The sequence below is a fragment of the Streptopelia decaocto genome, assembly GCF_964273445.1.
Source record: "Streptopelia decaocto genome assembly, chromosome: 3".
In the NCBI taxonomy this organism is placed as follows: Eukaryota; Metazoa; Chordata; class Aves; order Columbiformes; family Columbidae; genus Streptopelia; species Streptopelia decaocto.
Genome location: NC_138656.1, coordinates 91,278,318 through 91,299,368, shown reverse-complemented (window position 1 = coordinate 91,299,368; position 21,051 = coordinate 91,278,318). Strand labels below are relative to the sequence as shown.

Genomic DNA, 21,051 nt, shown 5'->3' with positions numbered 1-21,051 from the left:
CCCTGCGCGCCCGGCGTTCACACCGCGCCCCGACATCGGCAGCCAAGGACCCCCCCGCCGCTGTCCTGCCATTAGTGCCTGAGGGGGGAGGAGGAGGGAGGAAAGAGGAATAAGTCTATTAGTAATAACAACAACAACAACAAAACCCACCAACAAATCTGCACTAGCGCCTTAGTCCTCCTCTCAGACCGCCGCCTGCCTGGCATCGCCGCTCATCGGGCTTCTGTGCTGAGACTTTGTTTCAAGTAAAAAAAAAAAAAGCCAACAAAAAAACCCTTCGCTTGCTCAGCCACTTCCATTTTTTTTCCCCTGCAGTCTCGCTGATTAGAGGTGGTTTTCTTTTTTTTTTTCTTTCCCTTCGTGTGGTTGGATTTGGTGGATCCGGAGCCAAAGCTGCTTTTTTTCCTCGGTGGGGTGTGTGCGTGGCGTTGAGGGGGTTTTGTCGCTGCGTTTTTTATCTTCTGCTGCTTTTTTTAATCTTGGTTTTGAACCTGAGCCGGGGAAAATGGGAAACGGTGCTTCCGACAGAAGGGGAATCTCTCCATCACTGTTGTTGGGACGTGTGCCTGTGGTGCTAGTGGTTTAGAGAAATAGCCTGACAGCTTTCGGAGTGGAAGGTAAGGGTACCCGGGGCATTTCCATTTCCCATTTCGAGGGATTACGACTGGAGAGCTTTTAGCTCGGGATTCCGGGGAGGAGGCGGCGGAGGAGGGGGACAGGCTGTTGCTGAAGGATACAGAGAGAGACAGCACATACAAAATGATCTCCGCATTTACTTCAGCTCTGCAGTTTAAAAGTTAGAGAAGTCCGTTTTGCGACAGGTCTGCTTTCCTGAAGAGTAATTTCCAGCGAGACCGAGAAAACCTGAGGTTTGTGCACGAGACTGGGTAATGGGGGGGGGAGGGAAGGGGGGACGCGGCGGGGGGGAATGTTAGGTTAATAGGAAGTTAAAATAAGAGAAGTCAGTGGGTCTTCTTTTGGGGGGAAAAAATAAGTGGAGTGATGGCGCCGTCTATGTTCGGCTAAACTACAGTGTCACCTAGAAAATCAGTTTGGGGAATATCCAAACTAAACGCCCGTTTGCTTTTCAGCAGAAGAGGGTTCTCCCCATTCCCAAATGGCCAGCCTTAAGCCTCTGTGGCCATTCTTTAACTCCCTCCTCCATGGAAAAGAAAGATCTTTTTAATCTGAGTGACTAATCCTTTCAGTGAGCAGATTCACTCTTGTATTTAGCAATACTGCAAATGAAACGAAATGGTGCTGGCACACTCAATTTGTGTGTCTGTGTGCGTGTGTGCGTGCAATGCACACAGGGAGAGAGATTAAGACAATGTTGTGTTTCAGTAGCCTTGCGTGAACAAACGCGCAACTAAAATGAGGGCTGTTTGATTACATTTCTTCACAGAAAACAGCCTAGCACTGCAGACGTCTTTATTTTTCTAATGCAAATATAACACAGGATGAGAAAAGTCAGAGGCTTTTTTCCTTTTCAAGAAGAAAAGCAAATAAGTCCCCTTTTTTCTTTTCAGATTATAAAATTAATCCCTTTTCTTGGGTGAAATTCCTAATTTAGACACTTATTGCCACATTGGCTTTCAACACCTACACCATCCTGAATAACACTGCGCAGAACTGCATTGCCTGCAAAGTGCTTCAGCAAAGGGGAAATTGTTTCCAGAATTCCTGAGAAGTTTCACTTTTAAAAAACCTTAAATGCTGTACTGACCCGATTTGGAGAAGGAGAACCATGCTATTCATTGAGATGGAAGCTCAGAAATGAGAAAATCTGACTCTGTGGATAGACTCAGCAGCAGCTCTGCCTTTTTTTTTTTTTTTTTTTTAACCTCCACTATAAAGAGGGTTAGAGTTGGTGATGCTTTGCCCATTTCAAGATTCAGAGTTTGAATTACAATCTAGGAGATAGAAAAATATCTTCAAGGGAGCTTAATCCGGTGATTTGCTGTGTGTTACGCAATGGGAGATAGAAGATGCCTTGCTGTTTGGTGAGGAGATGAAAAGCTAGGCAAAGACAGACATCAAAACTCAGTGCCTGTGTATGTCTGTCTCTGCTTACAGAACAACAGTGGAAGAGACTGCAATCTAGAGAGTTTTGAAATTAGCTTGGTATCACTTCTGTCTGCTTGCATTTGACAGCAGAAAGTGAAAAGCTACTATTTTTTAAGAGATAAGCAACGTCTCAAAGCTTAATTCTGAAAATGTTCAATTTGAATTTTTTGGATAGCATTACAAGGGTAAATATAACTAAGGTTTGATTTATTAACCTAGGCCACTGTTAAGAGAACAGACCATGTGGATGCTGTAATGGTTGACAGGTGCAGTAAAACAGCTTTATTTGGAGATACTAGCAGAGAAAATGTAATATGTCCTTCATCATTCAAGCACACATCTGCAAAACACAGCTAACCAGACTATACAAGATATTTGTAATAAGAGGGCAAGTGCAGCCCAATAGATGCAGAGATACTGCTGTAGCACTGGCAGCTATATAGAGATAGTGGTTGTAGATGCTAATACAGTGATCCATTTTATATTTCCTGAGAGGCTGTAGCAGATTGAAATTATTATCTTAAAAAGCTGGCATTTATTGGTAGTCCAGGACTAGTCCAGACCAGAACTAGTTTCATCTATCTTTGTTTCTTTCTCCAACAGTCTCGAAATTTTATTAATACATTACTCAGTATTTCCTGCCTGGGCTTTCTTTCTATAGAGACCTCTGTATACCAGGTGGCCAGGGTGAAAGCATGTAGGCATATGGGAGATAATGTTCCATCTGTAACAAATTATAATTTGTGCATTTTTAAATTATGGCTGTAATTCTTCACAGTTACTTCTCAGACTTAATAGAAAAATAATATGTAACAACAGATGCTACTGGCTTTCTTGTCTTATTCTAGATAAATTCTGCATGTGCATATTGTATATGCACATATATGACTATAGCAGACTACTTATTCACTTTTAAAATAAATAAATGAATTGTCCTTTTCCTGGTCTGCCAGGTAAGGTGTCTAGATTTTTACCTAAGCTGAGCAGTTCTAGTCCACGCCATGATGACTACATCTTAGACAGGAGAGGACATTCCTATTAATAATCTAATAGATGTTGGTTTTTAATTTGACTGTAGGAGACTTGGCTGTTGCCAAGGCCACGTGATGGCGCTGTGCACACAGCAGCAAACCCGTCCCTTGCGTTATAAAATAAAAATTACCTGCCCTTCTTTCTGAAAGGGGCTCTAACTGCAAGCTTGAAAACAGCTGGCTCGAATATTGGAAGGAGTTTGGTTTTCAATGCGTGAAGAATTCTACTTGCATTTTTATTTCATTTCATCTCCTGCAGGCCAAATGACATAGGATGAAGGCTGTTCGTAATTTGCTGATTTATATATTTTCCACCTATCTACTGGTTATGTTTGGATTTAATGCTGCCCAAGACTTCTGGTGTTCCACGCTGGTGAAGGGGGTCATTTATGGATCATATTCTGTAAGTGAAATGTTTCCTAAAAACTTCACAAACTGCACTTGGACGCTGGAAAATCCAGATCCGACCAAATATAGTATTTACCTGAAATTTTCCAAAAAGGACTTCAGCTGCTCCAACTTTTCCCTTTTGGCTTATCAGTTTGATCATTTTTCCCACGAAAAAATAAAGGATCTTTTAAAAAATAACCATTCTATAATGCAGCTCTGCGATTCCAAGAATGCTTTTGTATTTCTGCAGTATGATAAGAATTTTATTCAGATACGCCGCGTCTATCCTATCGATTTACCAGGATTACACAAAAAAGAAGAAGACCAAAAATCCTTCTTTGAGTTTTTGGTGTTAAACAAGGTGAGCCCAAGCCAGTTTGGGTGCCATGTGTTATGTACTTGGTTGGAGAGCTGCTTGAAATCCGAGAATGGGAGAACCGAGTCCTGTGGGATCATGTATACAAAATGCACCTGCCCTCAGCATTTGGGAGAATGGGGAATAGACGACCAGTCCCTGGTGTTGCTCAATAATGTGGTGCTGCCCCTCAATGAGCAGACGGAGGGCTGCCTGACCCAGGAGCTGCAAACCACCCAGGTCTGCAACCTCAGCAGAGAAGCCAAACGGCCACCGAAAGAAGGTAGGTGCTTCTTGGAGAGGGAGCTGAATCCCACACCGGTATGTAGGTCCTGCTGCTGGTGCTCTTTGATACTCAGATTCATTTGACTTGCTTTCCACTCCAGCTTGCCTCTAGTCAAGGCGAAAGGGCTGGGCAAGATGCACACTCCCTCAGGGCAAGGAAGGCTGCATTTTAATTTCTGAACTGGCCTAACCTTCAGCATATAGTTCTGCTGAGCACTGTTGAAACTCCCCATAAGTAGAATCCATCTGTTTTCAGCCCTCACTTACAGTAATGCCCACAGGTAGCGAGCCAGGAAGCCATCTCCCCCTCAACACCTCTTTATTGCAACCACCTGACTACAAAATCTTGCCCCCCTTGACTTTGCAAGGAAAATGTTTCCAAAGGCATGCGGGTAAGCTGACTAAAAGACCAGATTTACCATGGTCAGGACACCTGGTCCCACAGCTGGGCCAGACCTCTGCAACCTTAAAACAAACCAAAAGCCAATGCAGTTCTCTGGGGTGAACCCTCTCTGTGTGATGCCTAAAGATGCGAGGCACTGTGCAGAGTCAGGACATGCTGTTTGGACATGCTGTTTTGACCTGCCTGGAGCTCCGCGAAGGGGCTGTGTGCAGACGGCTGCTGCTTCTCTTCTCCAGACAGCCTTAGCTCCAGGAGACGAAGGCTCTGAATCTCCTAGCAATGTTAGTCAGGAGAGGAGGTTGATGTAATAGTCCCAGCAGCTGCTTTGTGTCCCTGCTGGCAAAGGGGACTTGTGAAAGGGTGGGAAGCCAGGGGTCCAGCAGTTAGTGGCAGCATCTCCCTAGCCTCTCTGGTTCATGCCTCCTGTTTTTACCTCCTGAAATTCTGAGGAGGTTGGGCGTGATTTTGGGAAGCACGTTGGAGGGGTGAGTGGCAGAGAAAGCGTAGGCTGAACATAGATGGGGGCTCTGGCTGCAATCTCTGGGTGATGGGGTCCTTCAGAGCAGCCATGCAGGAACGAGGGAAGGGGGGGATGTGCCCCTGTGGCAAGGGATAAATCATCAAGCCCAGGGTTATTGCATTTTAATGCAGGAAATGTTCCTTCTCTCCTTGTTTTCTGCATAGCCACAAAGCTCCCAGTCTGTGGTGAGGCAGCGCCAAGCTCCCAGCCCCCCTAATAGAAGTTGCTTTGTGGAGGAATGTAACATTGACACGTTGTTAGGAAAGGATTTTCTTTAAGGGCAGCCAAGCCCCAGTGCTGTGGGAGAAGAAAAGCTGAACTTGCTCCAGCTGACGTGGTGCCAGCAGCCACAGGCAGGACTGGGGGGGAGGGGAGGGATGAGGGACACTTTGGGTGTCCTGCAGGTCAGCGCCTCTCCCAGCACCCAACAGCTCAGAGCCCAGGAAACAGAATGATCTTAAATGACAGGGAAGCTTGTCTTGTCTAAAAAACTCCCAGAGAAACCTGTGCAGCGGCAGGGATGGTGTCTGACATCGTTTAGACCTAATTAGTGCCCTGGGAAACGGAGGCAGCCCCGGTCGCGGAGCCTGGGGTGCAGCGGGCAGAACCGAGCGGGAGTCCCGGGCGCTGCGCGGGTGCGTAGGGGCTCACACCGCGCGTAAGCGTGCTGTCGAAGTTAAGTGGGACGCCCTGCTTGCACCCCCTTCATCGTATGTGTCACGGAACCCCTCAGAAAACCTAAAGTGCGCAGACCCAGGGGCGCGTAGGGGACGCAACCGTGGTGTAGCGGCTGCCCCGCGTTAGTGGCCCAGCGGAGAGGGCGGGCGGCGCTTGTCCCCGCGGCCCCCGCACTGCGGGGTCACTCCCACGGCGGGAGAAAGGCGCGTTCACCCCCCCGCCCCGCCCCGCCCCGCGCCCTGATTCCCATCCTGAGCTACCACCTCGATGCTGGGGTGAGGAGTGCCAGCACAGGCGACGAACAGGTCGCCGGGGGCCCTTCGTACCGCTCCTAAAAATACGCTGAATTCTAAGGGAAAGTGTGTCTCCCAGTTAAAGCACCTATTTATGAAATATGGTTAGTGGAAAGGATGGAGGAATTAGGGCAAGCACTTTATTTTCCTTACGTTTTGAAACACGTTTCCATCATATTTTGCTTCCAATTTCAGACGTATTTTAATTCTTGCCCCTACTTGTGTTCTTGGATATTAGCTTGATAAACAGCATTGTTAGAGGGGGTGGCTTTGCTTTTTTTTTTTTTTTTTTTTTTTTAGGTCCATGGTTTCCTTTACTTGTTTTTCACTGCACTTAGGGGTTTTGGGGTTTCTTTGGTGTCACTGACAATTTTAACCATAATACAATCATTTCAGTGGTTTAGTTACTTTAATATAATTAGAAATTGTTCATCAGACTGCTGCTGAAAGTTATGATCAGGTAGCAAATGAAGCCTCACGGTACTTCTCAGTAGTATGCTCTTTTTATTCTACTCACTGTTTAAAGGATTTTCTCTCTTTTATTCAAAAGGCTAAAAATCTGAGAGAAGTGTATTGAGTCTGTTTTCTGTATAAAGCTGGTTTGTGGCTCAGTTGGAGGCTTTACTGAGGGATCAGAATGTAGAATATTCCTGCCACAAACATAATGCAATTCATCTCTTGTGTCAGCAAACATTTAAGCAAGAAATGCAAATTTAGTTTTCACAGGCAATCTGGTTCAAGTTAGATCAGCACAGGCAGCAAAAATAAGATTGACCAATAACTAAGAGTATTGTTTCTTGCTGTTAGAGTTCGTAGTGGCAACTGAAAGTACAGTTTTATTGGTGTAAGTTGAGTTTTAAGGGGAATGGCAGTTGTCTATCACTGTGAGAGTGCTCTGGACTTGGTAGGATTGTGTTTTATGAATTTCTGTATTACTTTGGGGTTTGGTACTGCCTAGCAATGACTTTCGGAAAGGAATTGCAAAGACATGACAGCTTTTTACATGATTATGCATACCCTCCCATTCTTCAGATTTGCTTTCATCAAGCTTGACTCTATGAAGTACAAAATCTTTTCCGAAAACTGTTTCCAGTCACATTTTAGATTCATAATGTAAATAGAGAGTATTTAGATAAAAGCCTACTGTTTCTTCTTTTTAACCTCTGAAGATTTTTACAATTTTGAATATGATAAATGGCCTAGGAAAATGGATGAAATTCAGTATTTTTCCTTTTTAAAGAAGTGTTGCCTTTTACAAAAGATGTGACAAGTATACAATGGATGATTGTGTTTCTGGAAGTGCTGAAGAGAGTTGAACAATAAAATGAACTAGGTCAAAAAAGGAAGCTGTTACTATTATTTTTTTAATAAAATGGTTTTGAAATATGTAGTTTAATCAGTATTTCTTTTCTAGGCATATCATCTTTGGTGTTGCTCATTAAAGCAATATTGAAAATCACCACTTTTTCACTAAGACTCAGTTTCATTGAATCTTGATCCTTTTCCATAGCCTTATATTTGAGGTGCTTAGCCTGGATCAAAGCACTAGCAAAGAGATCTGAATGAACACACTGGCAGGGGCCTGAATTTAAGGAGTCAGGGGAATTTGTCCTCTTGATCCTCAGTGCTGTGACTGAACTATCTCATGAAGCTTCTGTCAATAAGACAGGGCTCAGTTCCAACTTTAGTGGGCTTGTAAAGCTTTTGCATGTAGTCAGTCCATTCAATTTCATGAATTACGGCAAAAAGAATGCAAAAATGTCTTTTCTTATTGTGACCATCACAAAGCCATAATATTATGGGTTTTTATAATAGTTACTTAGACAGAAACTAAGAGAGAATTTTCTCCTGTGTTTTACTGACATATCTGACAGGGACATTCATAAAAGAATGAAAGTAATTATTTCATCCTCTTATCCAACAGAAGAGAAGAAGGGAAGGGATATTTACGTTAATTATATCTTGGTATTTGGAGTTTCAGGCTTCATCTTGTATATCTTGTTCAGATAGTCTAAAATAATTTTAGTAGGGATTTTTTAATATGCTAGAAACGTAGCATTGGTCTACTTTGTCAAAATTCTAACAGCTGAGCACCAGCATCTCAATATTCAGAAACTGATTTTTTTTTTTTTTAATGATTTCAGGTCTGAAAACAACAGGAATATCTTAACAAGGGATTTACTATAAGATGCCTCTTTAAAATAATAGTTTATGACACATTGTTGAGTAATGCAGATAGTTTTGTGAAGCTTTCGTGGCACATATGCATCTATTGATATGTTGTTCCATCAATGCTCAAGTCCTGTTGTACACATTTAAGATTAATTTATAATATTCATCACATACTCAGAGGTGACTATCTGGCTGAGTAGTCTGGACATGCCTAGTCAGAAAGTTATAGGCAGTAATAGCATGTCATAGCATGGCTCCATCAGAGGATTTAAACTTGAATCAGTGCAGGATCTGCCTAGGAAGATCAAAAATTATGAAATGGAGTCTAACAACCTTATATTTCTATAGGGATATTTAGTGAGCAACAACTCTTTGAGACTAAAGCAACATTTCAGAATTCAAAAACATTCCAAAAGGAATCTGTTGTCCAGATTATTGAATGACTACAATAACAGACTTAGAATATTCTTAATATTTTTTATAACTTGCTGCTTGCAGTGGTTCTTTTATCCATGAGTTCAAGGGGAGAAAGGAAGGTGAGCAGTAACAATGAACAGGCTTTCTAATTTTGCATGAAAAGTTTTTTCACGATGACTTATAAAATATTGTTTAAAAACTTAAAACTGACATACTCAAATAATGTGGTTATGAGCAGTTTGTTATCACAATTTTGTGAGCAGTTTGATCTCAGTGAAAATCTAGAATGTGAAGAATTTTTTTTTTTTTTTTGGCATTAATATTGTTCCTCCTAAAATGTTCATGGCCAAAATCATAATGGAAACCTTCATAAAATCAGCTAGAGACATTGTGTTTCTTCTGTATGGATCTGGATCCAAATTGAAGGAAATGTTTCAAAATCTCCTATGGATTCCAGTGCACTTCATATAATGCCCTTTTTGACTTATTTTGCTAAAAGAAAACAATTAGCCTAAACATCTATATTCTTAATACATATTTGGGTCACTGTGGACCACTCATAATGGGATGCATTATCAGAGCCATGCAAGTTTGATTTCAGATTTTTTTTGAAGCATTGCACTGTACAAAAAGCATTAATGATCAAAAAATCTTTTAATCAATAAACCCTGTCTTTGTTTTCAAGGATTATATGCTATTATCACTAATGATTGCACTTCAGTTTGTGCTGTATTGATCATTTCCATCTGATTTACTTCAGTAAACTATGAAACTTCTTCTTTTGATGTAAAGTTTAGAAGTTTGCGTGCAAGAGCAATCAGCACCTCACATATGTGTATTGAATTTGCTGAGATTTGGGTCAATCCATAAGTGAATTTTCTGATACTTTCAAGAAAGGAAAATACAGAGACAATTTCTTTTATGGTAGGAAAAGCCTATATAAATGGCTTTGCTTCCAGTTATTTAAATGCTTTATTAGTAAATATGCTTGTTTTCACATATATATGTCTAATCGTTGATTTCTTTGGTATCATGGATTCTATCAGTATTTTGTTCAGCACTTCTTATACTAACAAAATTGTGTATTACTTATCTTGTGGAAAAGGTCAACCTACTGTAGTGAAGAGTTTGCCCTGCCTTCAGCAAGATCACAAATGTAGCGTATAGGATCTGACTACCAGTTTTTCATGAGCTCATTGCTTGCTTAAAACATTCATGAAATAGTATGTTGGAAGCTGTGTTATAACCAAAACCAGTATTTTGGTTCCCCAGACAACCATTTTTGCTTGAGTTACACCTCCATTTACATGCCTTATTGTACATCAGACAATGTGGAGACTTGCTCTCAGCTGGGGACAAATGCTCCTAGAGACCCTCACTGTAAAGAGCACAGAACATAAATAGGAACCAATGATCCAGAATGGGAAAGGTATATAAAGAAATTATGCGTTCGGAGCAAAGTCAAAGAATACCCAAATTAGGAACAGAATTCTGACTTTCTTGCTGCTGGCTCCAGTGAACAAGTGCTCAGTAGTATTGAGTCCTGGACCATCAAATATTTCAGACCAGCCACACACTCTGTGTTTGCCTTTCTCATACCAGTAAGCTATGCCTTGTGATTTCAAATACTTCTGTCACACTTTGTCTGGGTGGGCAGAGTACAATATGCTTGCTACATTTTAGACCTTGTCCTCTGATTTGCTTATGCTTTTGACAAATGTGGAAGTGTTCACGTGTGGAACAGCCATTAATGCAAGTAAATGGTGTTTCTGTTTACATAGTGAGATTTCAGTTATAAGATTTCAGTGATATTACATGGAGTTATATTATGACATAATGCAGGTACTGCATTTCTTATGCAGTGTTTTATACCTATGTATTTATATTTTATACATTTATATAATGCAGTAGTTATATGAGCTGTTGCATTTAATATGTTCTCCTGTGCTCTTTCTAAAGCACTTTATCATCTTCTGTTCAAATCTTTCCATATTGCTGTTTTGTTTAGTTGTCTATTTGCAAAAGCATGGAAAAATCTGCTTTGTCTGTTGGTATACACAGAGGAATTTTCAGAGGAGACTTTTCTTTTTCTCTTCTTAGGGAATTAATTTTATTAAGTTTATTCAGTTGTGTTTTATCAAAGGATTCCAACTCAAAGTTGTTGTAGTTCTCAAAATGAAGTTTAGCTGTTCATTTATAAATATGCAGTAACTGTAATAAAACAAAGGTCACTACAGAATTCCATTGAGCATTATTTGAATTCACTGTTAACAAGAAATATAAAATGCTCTTTAGAATAGAGAAAGTTGTACATGATAAAAAGTACAAATTTACAAATTATGCATCACTGATTTATGAATATTTCAGAGTTAGAGACCTTTCTGATGCTAGTTAAATCTCAAGAGGAAGACATCCAGATTTTTGAAAGTAATTTTCAGTTTTGTTAGTCTTTTAGAGAAGTTATACATACAGTTTTTGTCCAATTACTGACACCTTCTGATGGACTACCCACCATCAGAGTTAATAAAAACAGTCCATAATAACCGTATGAGACCAGTGTTGTTACTTTACTCTGCAAAGGCCAAATTGTTGTCCTTACTTAAGGCAAATTCCCCATGCTATCAGTATAATTTCGTCTAAATGAAGATTAGATTAGAGCCCACAAAAGAGATGTGAAACAGTTATAGCATGTGTTTCTTGTAACAAATGCAAATTAGTTCATAATTTGTATTAATTCTATTCTTTCAAACTTCTTAAATTTTTTTTCTCTGTAGTTATACTTTCGAAACCATCCTTGACATTTGGTAGACTGAAGCAGATACACTTAAAAAAAAGCAATTTTGTAACCACTTACTGCTTTTCTTCCTCTTTTAGCTGGTTAGCCTATCTTTTTATGTGCTTTACTTCACCTTCTTGTTTTTATTTTTCATTATCTGAAGGGGAAACAAAGCATACGACACACTCAAATTAGTATTTCTTTGGTGCTGAAAATCTGCAACTGAAATTTGGAAGCAAGCTATTTTCAGTTATTCAGTTCAAATTTTACTTACATCTCCTTGAAATGGCAAAAACACAACAAAAATATAAACTTTGCATACCATCCATTCTTCCGTAGCCTGACAGAAAATTAGTGACAATGGGGAGAACCATGTATTGTCCCCTTTTGGCCAATTTTCACTAATTTGCTCTCTTTTCTTCTTCAGGAGATGTAAAACACTTTGAGAGCTGACTTGGATTCCTCTTGTTCATGTACTGCTAGCTCATTCCTCGTCATGCAGAGGCAGTGTTTGTTTATAGCATGATTTATAACTTTCAACCATAGCTGATGGTTGTGTGCTATTGAACAGCTTCTCTGAAGGGTGATGGGAGAGGAAGGATCAAAAAAGCAATTCTCTAACTCTTAGCTATGGAAAGTGATTAACAGGACTTCCAACCTCACCACTTCTAACTTGCATTGGAAATACCTTATGTTAAGTGAGAATTTGTTAACTGGTGTCATCAACTGATGTATGTTTATTACAAGTTGCTTGTGAGAATCTGAGGCCCTGCAGCTGCTGAGATGGCTCTGGCTTTACTCTTTTCCCTTTGCTGAGTTATGTCAGTACACCAGCTAAGCAGAAAACTATTAACCTTGGGTTTTTTTAGCTGGGTGATCTTGATGTTGGGTGAGTGTGCTGTGATGGCCCAGGTAAGCCTCCATCAGTACCAAAAAGTGGCACAAGAAAGAGCTGGAGAGGACAGTGGTGATGGTTCAGCCAGGTTTACATTAGTTCAGAAACAAAAAAAAAAGGCTATCAAAAACTAGTCAATACATGTTACCCTTGCCTGCTCTTTTGCATCTGTTATCAGCCAGTTACATCATATTGTCTTTCTAGGCTGCTATACCAGGTTTGGTTACAGCATTACTGGTGGATCCTTCAACATAGAGTCCAGGATACCTGCTTATCCAGGGTTTTCTACAGACCATTAAAGAGTGGTCCAGATTTCTGTGAAAGTGTGCACAGAGTGCTCGGAGATGAGTCTGTGAGGCCCTTGGAGCTCATTCCTGTAGTGCAGTTAGAAAAGGCTTCAATGACAGACTAAAAAATGAGGAAATTGAATTCATGCTATTTATTGGTTATGAGGAATAATATTGTACATGCTTCATTCGAGAACACTTTTTCCCAGAAGGGTTTTGGAAAATCTTAAGTCTGAAGATTTCATGTGGAATATTTCTTTGAATCCTAGATGGTTCACTTTTTCTTACACAGGGTTTGCTTTTCTATCCTATGAATATATTATTTGCAGTCCATTCTGTACTGTATACACAGAAGATTTCAATTGTCTGCAGACCTGAGCACTTCAGCTCAAACTATGACAAGTTATGTTTTTATCCTTGGGAGTGTTTTGTTTGTTCTGTGGCATTGGCTGGTATCTGCAGTGATTGGCACACATACAGATGCTCCATACTGGTAGGTTTGATTGTTGATAGATGGGCTTCATACTGACAAAGGAGAGGAGGAAAAATGTTCAGCACTGCAGGTGTAATGTGAGTACAGAACCTAGTCCAGCTGGTCCTGTCTGCACCAAATGTCTAGGAAGTCACTAACAATACAGAGAATATCATGAAGGTTCACTCTCCTTGGAAGGGAGGAGGGTGCCAAGGCTGTGATATTAGCCAATCCCAACACCTGATAAAGTTGTGCGAGTTATGTATAGGGCCTTAGGGCTTCAGCTAATTCTGCTATTATTTGGGTTCATAAATGCAGTAGATATGAGTCTCACCCCTTGACAAAATTATGATCAGATAAAAAGTTTGATAGTTATTGTCAGGGGAGAATGTAATGCAATCATAGAATCATATACTTAGTAGAATCGTATACTTAATTGGAACAAGGCCTGGAACCGACATTTTTCTCTCTTGTAAGTGAATGTTCCAGTTATTACATATCCATTCTCTTCAGCCCACTGAATTTTTAATTTATCCACAAAAATTAGGGAAGCTTCAAATTTGGGAAAAATAGAGAATATTCCTATTCCTTGATCAGACAGAACCTTCAGAGAAGCAGAGCCACTGAGTCCTGATTGCTCCAGCTGCTGCAGTTGGTTACTGGCCATTGAGGTCCAGGTTGGCAATATATACACAGAAGATTATATTAATAAAAGGAGGATGCCATCTCTGGCTGTGGTTTGTGCAAACCTTGGTCAAGCAGTTGTGATCGAAGATCACCTTTTGAATTCGACCCTACTGGCAAATAGAGAGGTGATGGTGAGGCATGCACATTTATTTAATTTCTTTTGTAAATACAGCTTCTGTGCATCACCTCATTTCCCTGCAGCATTGTCATAATACTACAGCCTTGCTTTCTGGTAGTATTATGAGGATAAATGCATCAAAGTTTATAGGTTGCTCAGTAATCAGTATCATACAGGTACTTAAAATATATAGATTATGCCATCACTGCTAAACCTGAAAGATTTTTTTTCCCCCACAGTTCTGATGAAGATCAAATCCATATTGTCTTCAGATATTTTCTGGTGCTTGAAGTGAAAGTGTGATTTTATTGGCTGTTTTGCAGATGAAAGATATGAAGGGAATGAAGGACTCTTACATTTATCTCCTATTCCATGCTTTTAAGGTTTTGGATAATGGATTTTTGTCCATGTGAAATCTGAAGTATTGCAAAAAATAGATTTTAGTTTGCTAACGTAACACGTACAGTAACTTTACAATAAAAGAATTTCTAAGACAAGGGGAACCCAAGCATGCCAGAATGTAGCACCTAAGTATTTTTCAGACATGACTAAATTCTCACTTTTGTGTTCATTTGTACATAATTGATCTCATTGAATCAACAGGATTATTCATGTAAATGGGATTTAATTAAAAGCAGGTTTGCCAGTAAATACCCTCAATTGAACATGTGGGTACCTTAAATATAACTAATCAATATTAAAACAGGAAACCATTATTTTATTATTAAAATGATTTTTTCTAAATATTATTAAATTAATTAGAACAATAATACTAAACTAATATCAAATAAATGTTGGTAAATTTTAATAATAAATGATTATTTTACTACATATAGACTGTCTTACAGAAGGTGGATAAATATTCTTTGTTCTTTTCGTTACTCTAGAACACAATTTTGTGCAGACCTGGGAACTGCAGACCTGGGAACTACCTGGTCCTTAAACAAGTAAAACAGAGCTCCAGGAAGAACAGGACAAGTTCAGACAGGTCCCAAGGCTTTTTAATGGCAATGGCAGTACTATATTTATTGGGATACATGGCTACACTAAAACCATTCAGAATTAATCATCAAGAATGGCCATAATTGTACTTTTTTTTTTCTTTTCTGCTGAATGTGTCCATGATCTGCCATGGAATTTGTTACAAAATTTCACCATTCTAAAGCCTGCACATTTTTTCTTTTGTTAGGTGAAAGAAAAAGTAGTGTCACCTTATTGATTTATATTTGACAAATGTTATCACAGTAGACCGATCTGGATAAAACCAGGAATTGCTTTAGGGGCAGTTGGCTGATGTTTGGCTGTGACTGACGCACCTACTATAGGAATAGATGCTCTTTAGTTCTTGTTTTTCTGTAAATTTGGGGTTGTAATTAAACTCTAATTTTTTCCCTTCACCAAACATTTTAAATGTATGATATGTGTTTGAACACAAAGTTGACAGTCATTTAAGATGACGGCCACTGTCAGGTAGTTTCTTCTAAGAAGAAGGCATTAAGTTATTAAGTATTGGAAGATAATATTTATTGTATTATGAGTTGTGGAAAAATATATGACTCTGAGGGATGTCGGTATACATAGTAAAGGTTATAAAAAAAATGACAAAAAACATCATGTTAACAACAGCATTTAAAATTTACTTAGATGTAACAAAGTAATAACTGCAGAAGTAAGCATGCAGGAGGTTTTGGTGATATACCAAAACACTGTCCTGCAATTATTAGATTTCAGAAGTTGGTAACTGCCATTTTTTGAAATCCTGATTGAATATCTTACGATAATGCTGTAGCATAGTGTCATCTTTTGTAGCATCTTTTACATGTAGCATCTTTTACATTTCTGAGGCCTGTTTGACCACTTCCAATGGTTGGGTATGGAAGAGCTTAGACTTTCAACATTATTTTGCATTAAAATCAGTGTGAGTCTTTTCAATGATCTGGTTGATATTTTTTCTGGCTAAGAAATACTTCAAAAAGTACAAGTTCTTTTTCCAGCAGCATAGAATGTTTGAAGTTGTGTAGCCTTGCTAACATGGATCTTCGTTACATCTGATACAAACCAAGGATCTAAAAGTCTTGTCCATTCAGTCTTTGCTCACAGCTCAGTTATCATTACCAGTTTTGAGCTTGTGTTTTGTGACTACTTATGTTTTTTTTTACATTTTAAGGGTGAATACTGTTACTTAACAGTGATTTTTTGGGCAAATTAATGAGAATCACTGTGGTGTTCTGAAGAGAAGCCTATGCAGACCTTTACACAGGGAGAAAATTGGATTCTAAATCAGCTGAAAAAAAGAAGAAAATGTAGAGTATGTTATATGGACTAATTGAAAATACATAAGTAAATAAAACTAGGTGTAGGTTACACTAGAGATTTCTTGAGGAAAAAAATGCTCAAGATGCTAAATCTCCTCTAGCAAAAGGTGCCATTATGATATGACACCAAGATGGTGTGTGGTACTGTGATATAGTCAGGAATCCTGCCATTTCAGGACAGGAATCCCTTTGGCATGCAGGCAAAAAGATCCCCAGTATTCTCCTTTGTTCCTTTGGCAGACACACATTGCTCATGGTAGTAGTGATGCACTGGCGAAGACACAAAGTGCTGTGTTGATCAGAGAATACATTATGTGCATGCTAACTTGAATGATGATCACACACTGTTCCTCTCATAAGACAGATCCTCAGGCCACAAAGTCCATTTCAGCATATTTGGTATTTGTAACTTGTAGCTCTCTGTTAGAAATTGTCACATTGCCCTGATGGAGCTCACAGCTAAATACTGAGCAGGCTTCTTGGTTTGCAGCTCATAAACACAAGATTTATACATACTTAAGCCTCCCTTGATATTATACTGGCTCTAAGCATTTTTTTTCCTTTTTTTTTTTTTTGTTCCCTTGGTCTCCCTGTGCTTTGTCTTGTCTCTAGGTTCTTACCTCTTTACATTACTCATTCAACTAAACCCTCAGATTTCCCAGAAGCTTGCACATTCACAGAACTCTGGTCTTATTAGTAGTGTAAGCTTACAGTTTATCCCTTCTCGGGCATAAAATAGGTGAAGCAAACAAACACAGAAGCTTTGTAGGAATTAAAAATGAAAAATAAAAAAGTCAATCAAAACAAAAGAAAAAAACAGTCTTTATATTCCAGCCAGCCCAAGAAATGCACAGGGTTGGACAAAGAAATAGAATCCCTGTATTTAATTCCCTGGGTTTGTTTCCTCATCACTCCAGTCACACAACTGACTGAAATCAAAAGTCTGTGAGGAGTCCAGTATTCCCAGCTTTATGGTCTACTTTGCACATGATTCGTCTGTGTTATGAATTATCTTCAAATCTGTTTATTTCCTCCCTTTGCTCTGTGCCATTAGCTTCCAGTGGTTTTCTCTATTGGTTTTATGCACAAAGAAGTTCTCACTCATAAAAGGCAGGATATAGTCATAACCCATTCATTTCTGCAAGTCCTATTACTGCTGTGCTGGTAGAAATAGGTAGGCAACCAGATTTCAGTGGGTTATGCTAGGATATGAATTAAAGGTGTACATTGCCCAGAGCCTTGTCATCCCTCAGTCAGGGAGCGCTTCAAACACCAGTACAGATGGGTTTCCTCTGAGTTGCTTCTGCTGACTTTGTCAGTCTTGCTTTCTTATTTCTTGCAGTGCTGTAGTTTCACAGGAATATCAGAATGTGCCGACACTTAAAGTGAGCCCTTTGCCTACTAGTGAGGGCAGTATCCCAGGAAAGACAAAATATGGGCCTAAGTTTCCTCAGGCTAAGGGTGACCATGAACTTGGATCTCCTCCTCCTTAAGAGATATTTACTTTAAGTAGCATATTTATATGTGAAAGTGCATATTCTATCCTGTTCCATAGCTAGTGTTTTTGAATAAAAGTGAGCAAAAATTCTTTGGGTTCAGTACAGTACTCTCTGAGATGTAAAGCATTGCCCCAGAATGCATAGAGGTTTGGTTAGATGCATTTTTCTTGTGCACAGCAGACTTACGTCGTCACCTACATTCCCAAACAGGCTCATTGTACAAGTACATTGTACAATTCTGCAAGCCTTTATTTAGACCCGTCAGGAACAGGGATGTCCCCACATAGGCACTTCAGCAGGACATCTGCACCACTTGCTTGAAAGTTCCCAGGTCTGCAGAGTCTTCTTTTGGACACCAAAGCAGGTATCTAGACCATGTACAAATATTGTAAGTTAATCTGTTTACCATAACCTTGAAGATTTTGATGATGTTGCTTGTGAAGCTTTACTCAGGTTGGTGTTTAATTTCCACTGACGTCAGTAGGAGTGAAGGGGAGAAGGTGAGACAGGGAGGTTTTCTTCTTCTCTGGTTCTGGGTTCTTGTCAGTTTGAAAAGAAAAACTACTAGAAAGAGCCACACTTAGTCACATGCACTCTTAAAAATTAAATTCTCAGTGAAATCCCTAGATTTTATTTATAGCAAACATTCTTTTTTCTATTCATATAAAAGCACAGTTACAAGTTAGTTGCTCATTAGTGTAAGAAAGGCAAAGGTACAAGTGTTATTTAATCAAGATTTTATTTTCCTTATTGCAGTGGTTTCACTGTTGCAAATGATTACTAAATTTGTAATGGATCTGCCACATGTAATGCACTGAAGTCTACTCAAACGTGACAATACCTTAATCTAAACTCCATAAGAAGTCTTAGAAATCACATGAATTATAAACTATGTTGAAATACTTTCATTTAGGACTACAAATGTGTAACAAATGAAATTATTAAAATGAATAGTTCAATGTATGTTGTACATTTTCTTGTTTAAATTATTTATTATAAACCACACTGTAAGTTCAGAGAAATGGAAATAATTGTCTACATATAGACAGCTGAGTCCAGTGTTTTCATAAATCATTTACTCTTTCATTTGGAGGACCTACCTTATCAGAAACTGTTGAAATTAGTGCTTTTTACCACAGAATAATGATTGTGTTCTGTCTAGCCCATTTTGTCTGCAATAGCATAGAAATGCTTTAGATTGTCCCCTGGATTTTTTATGGGATTGTCTCTGTTTGGTTTGAGGATTATGGAATGTTAAATACTGTTAGGACAGAGTAATCCGTGTAGGCTGGTTGTCACCTCTGCCAAAGAAACAGATGGATCGATGACCTTTTCATTGCAGTGTTAGATCTATGTTCTTCGGTGTGGCAATGGTGCTGGGAGCACTCTTGCTCTTTGAGCTGTCTTTATTCAGTTAATCTTCATTTGTATCATGGAATAGCTTTAATGACCAATCACAGCATTATTTAAATTTTTGTTTGGTTTGTATTCAAGAAAATGCTATAAATTGCCCCCTTTCTTTTTAGTCACCCTGTGTCCAGCACATTTACCACAGCTGAATTTGTCCTAGTTCTGTCAGATGAACATTTAGGAGCATGAATTTTGAACTCTGGCCAGATATCATACATAAATGTCTTGTCCAAACAGGTATCTCCTACAGTCTTTGAGCACAGATTTGATTTTTCAAGAAGTTTCATTTTTGTGCACACCACTCATTAGGTGCATGATAAGAAAAACCAAACAACATAGTTTTATAGTACTAGGATTTTGTGTTCAGTTCAGCTTTGTTGATGTACAAAGCCATGGTAATCTGGAAAAAAAATCGATGCCATCTCACTAAGAAATATGCAGTTAGAATGTTTAAACAAATTTCCTAATGATGTTAAACAGTATTTTCTGATTTATTTTTTTTTACCAAATTTGCATAGATGGCATCTTCCTTATTCCTTTATATGTGCATTAGATTATTTCCTGTATTTTTGTGGAAATATTTGATATACAGCTTTCAAAAGGCAATTTATGCCTCCACCAGCAAGTTTGGGAAGTTTATGAGAACAACAGGATTCTGGTTTCTGAGGCTACCCTCAACCATTTTGACACCAATAAAATAAATTAACAAAGTGCTGTTGTAGCAGTCATTATATATTTCTCTATTTAGAAAAAATGTTTGTAAACATACAAACTTTACATTATTTTAGATTCTGCTCTGAATGGATAGAAAATAATTGTAAAGTTAGAACGAGGAAACCTCTGGAAATCATTGGTAAGTGAGGTTAGAGACTTGAATCTTTTAGAACATCAGCTGCTTGAGAAGAGTTAGCTGGATGACTTTTTTGTTCCAAGTTAGCTTCTAAAACCGAAGGTGGTCCCTGGAAGATCATTTCAGTTGGGAGGCCATACTCATGGTTTGGTTATATTTTAGCACTTCTCTGGTGTGATGTGGTGTGCAACATTCAGATGTTGAGTGGTCCCAGAAGACCAAAGCTCAAGCTTTCCAAGTACACTTACAATTGTAATAGAGATTTTTTTTCTTTTTAGTGTATAAATGCATATTAAGATTTTTGGATTCTTCCATATTTGAGAGTAGTTCATTGTGTTCATGTAACCAGATGTAGTAATAAGTTCAAGAGATTTTAGGGGTGGTACCTTAAGGCTAACATTTTAATTTCAGACCAATATTTGTGAAGAAATTCCAAAATACTTCCGAAATTATGTGAAGTAGACTCGTAGATAAATTGAGGTTTGAACAGACTTCATGTAGTCCAGTCCCTTGCTCAGGGTGAAACTAATTTGGTTTCATATTTTGTTTCAGTCTTCTCTTTGGTTCATAGTGAACGTTTCTTGAAACCTAATAGTTTGCACATATGTCAGTATTCAGCAAATAGCTGGATCCATACTCAGAGCTAGTGTGTATGTTGTCAGTGAGTTTTGTCATTCCTGTCAGTCACTGTAATGTTCCATATTTTTTTAGATATTTTTTAACATGCTTCAGGTCATAGTATTCTAATTAGGAGTAAAACGATCTGAAACACACTGACAGTGTGCAGAATGGCCAAAGTAGTTAACCTGAAAAATGACTAATAAATAATTCTAGAGGAGGTTTTCCAAAAATAATTATGGCTGTGTCATCCTTGACTATAGATTTTTGAAACTATTTGGTATTTATCAAGTCGGGTTCAGTGTTACCAAGAGGTTGTATTAAAAAAAAATAGTTTCTTAGTTTCTTATAGTATTTTACGTCACTCACCTACACAAAGTGAGAGCATGTTTGCATGCCTTCCCTTTTGCTTGTGATATGTCACAGCTGTACCATGCTGTTGGTTGCTTCTGGCACTCAAAGTCAAGATAAGGAATCACTATTTGAATAGTGTTCTGGAAAGAGGAAAGAGAA

At 38.8% G+C, this 21,051-nt stretch overlaps 1 protein-coding gene across 1 annotated transcript in view; it reads left to right on the top strand.

Moving 5' to 3' along the window:
* Positions 1 to 571: 571 nt before the first annotated feature.
* Positions 572 to 21,051, top strand: part of ADGRB3 (adhesion G protein-coupled receptor B3) — a 449,703-nt gene continuing 429,223 nt past the window's right edge. The window contains exons 1-3 of the mRNA XM_082048907.1: positions 572 to 617; positions 782 to 869; positions 3,358 to 4,126. Coding sequence (XP_081905033.1) covers positions 3,373 to 4,126 — 754 coding nt within the window. The 5' untranslated portion in view covers positions 572 to 617; positions 782 to 869; positions 3,358 to 3,372. The remainder of the gene's footprint in view (positions 618 to 781; positions 870 to 3,357; positions 4,127 to 21,051) is intronic.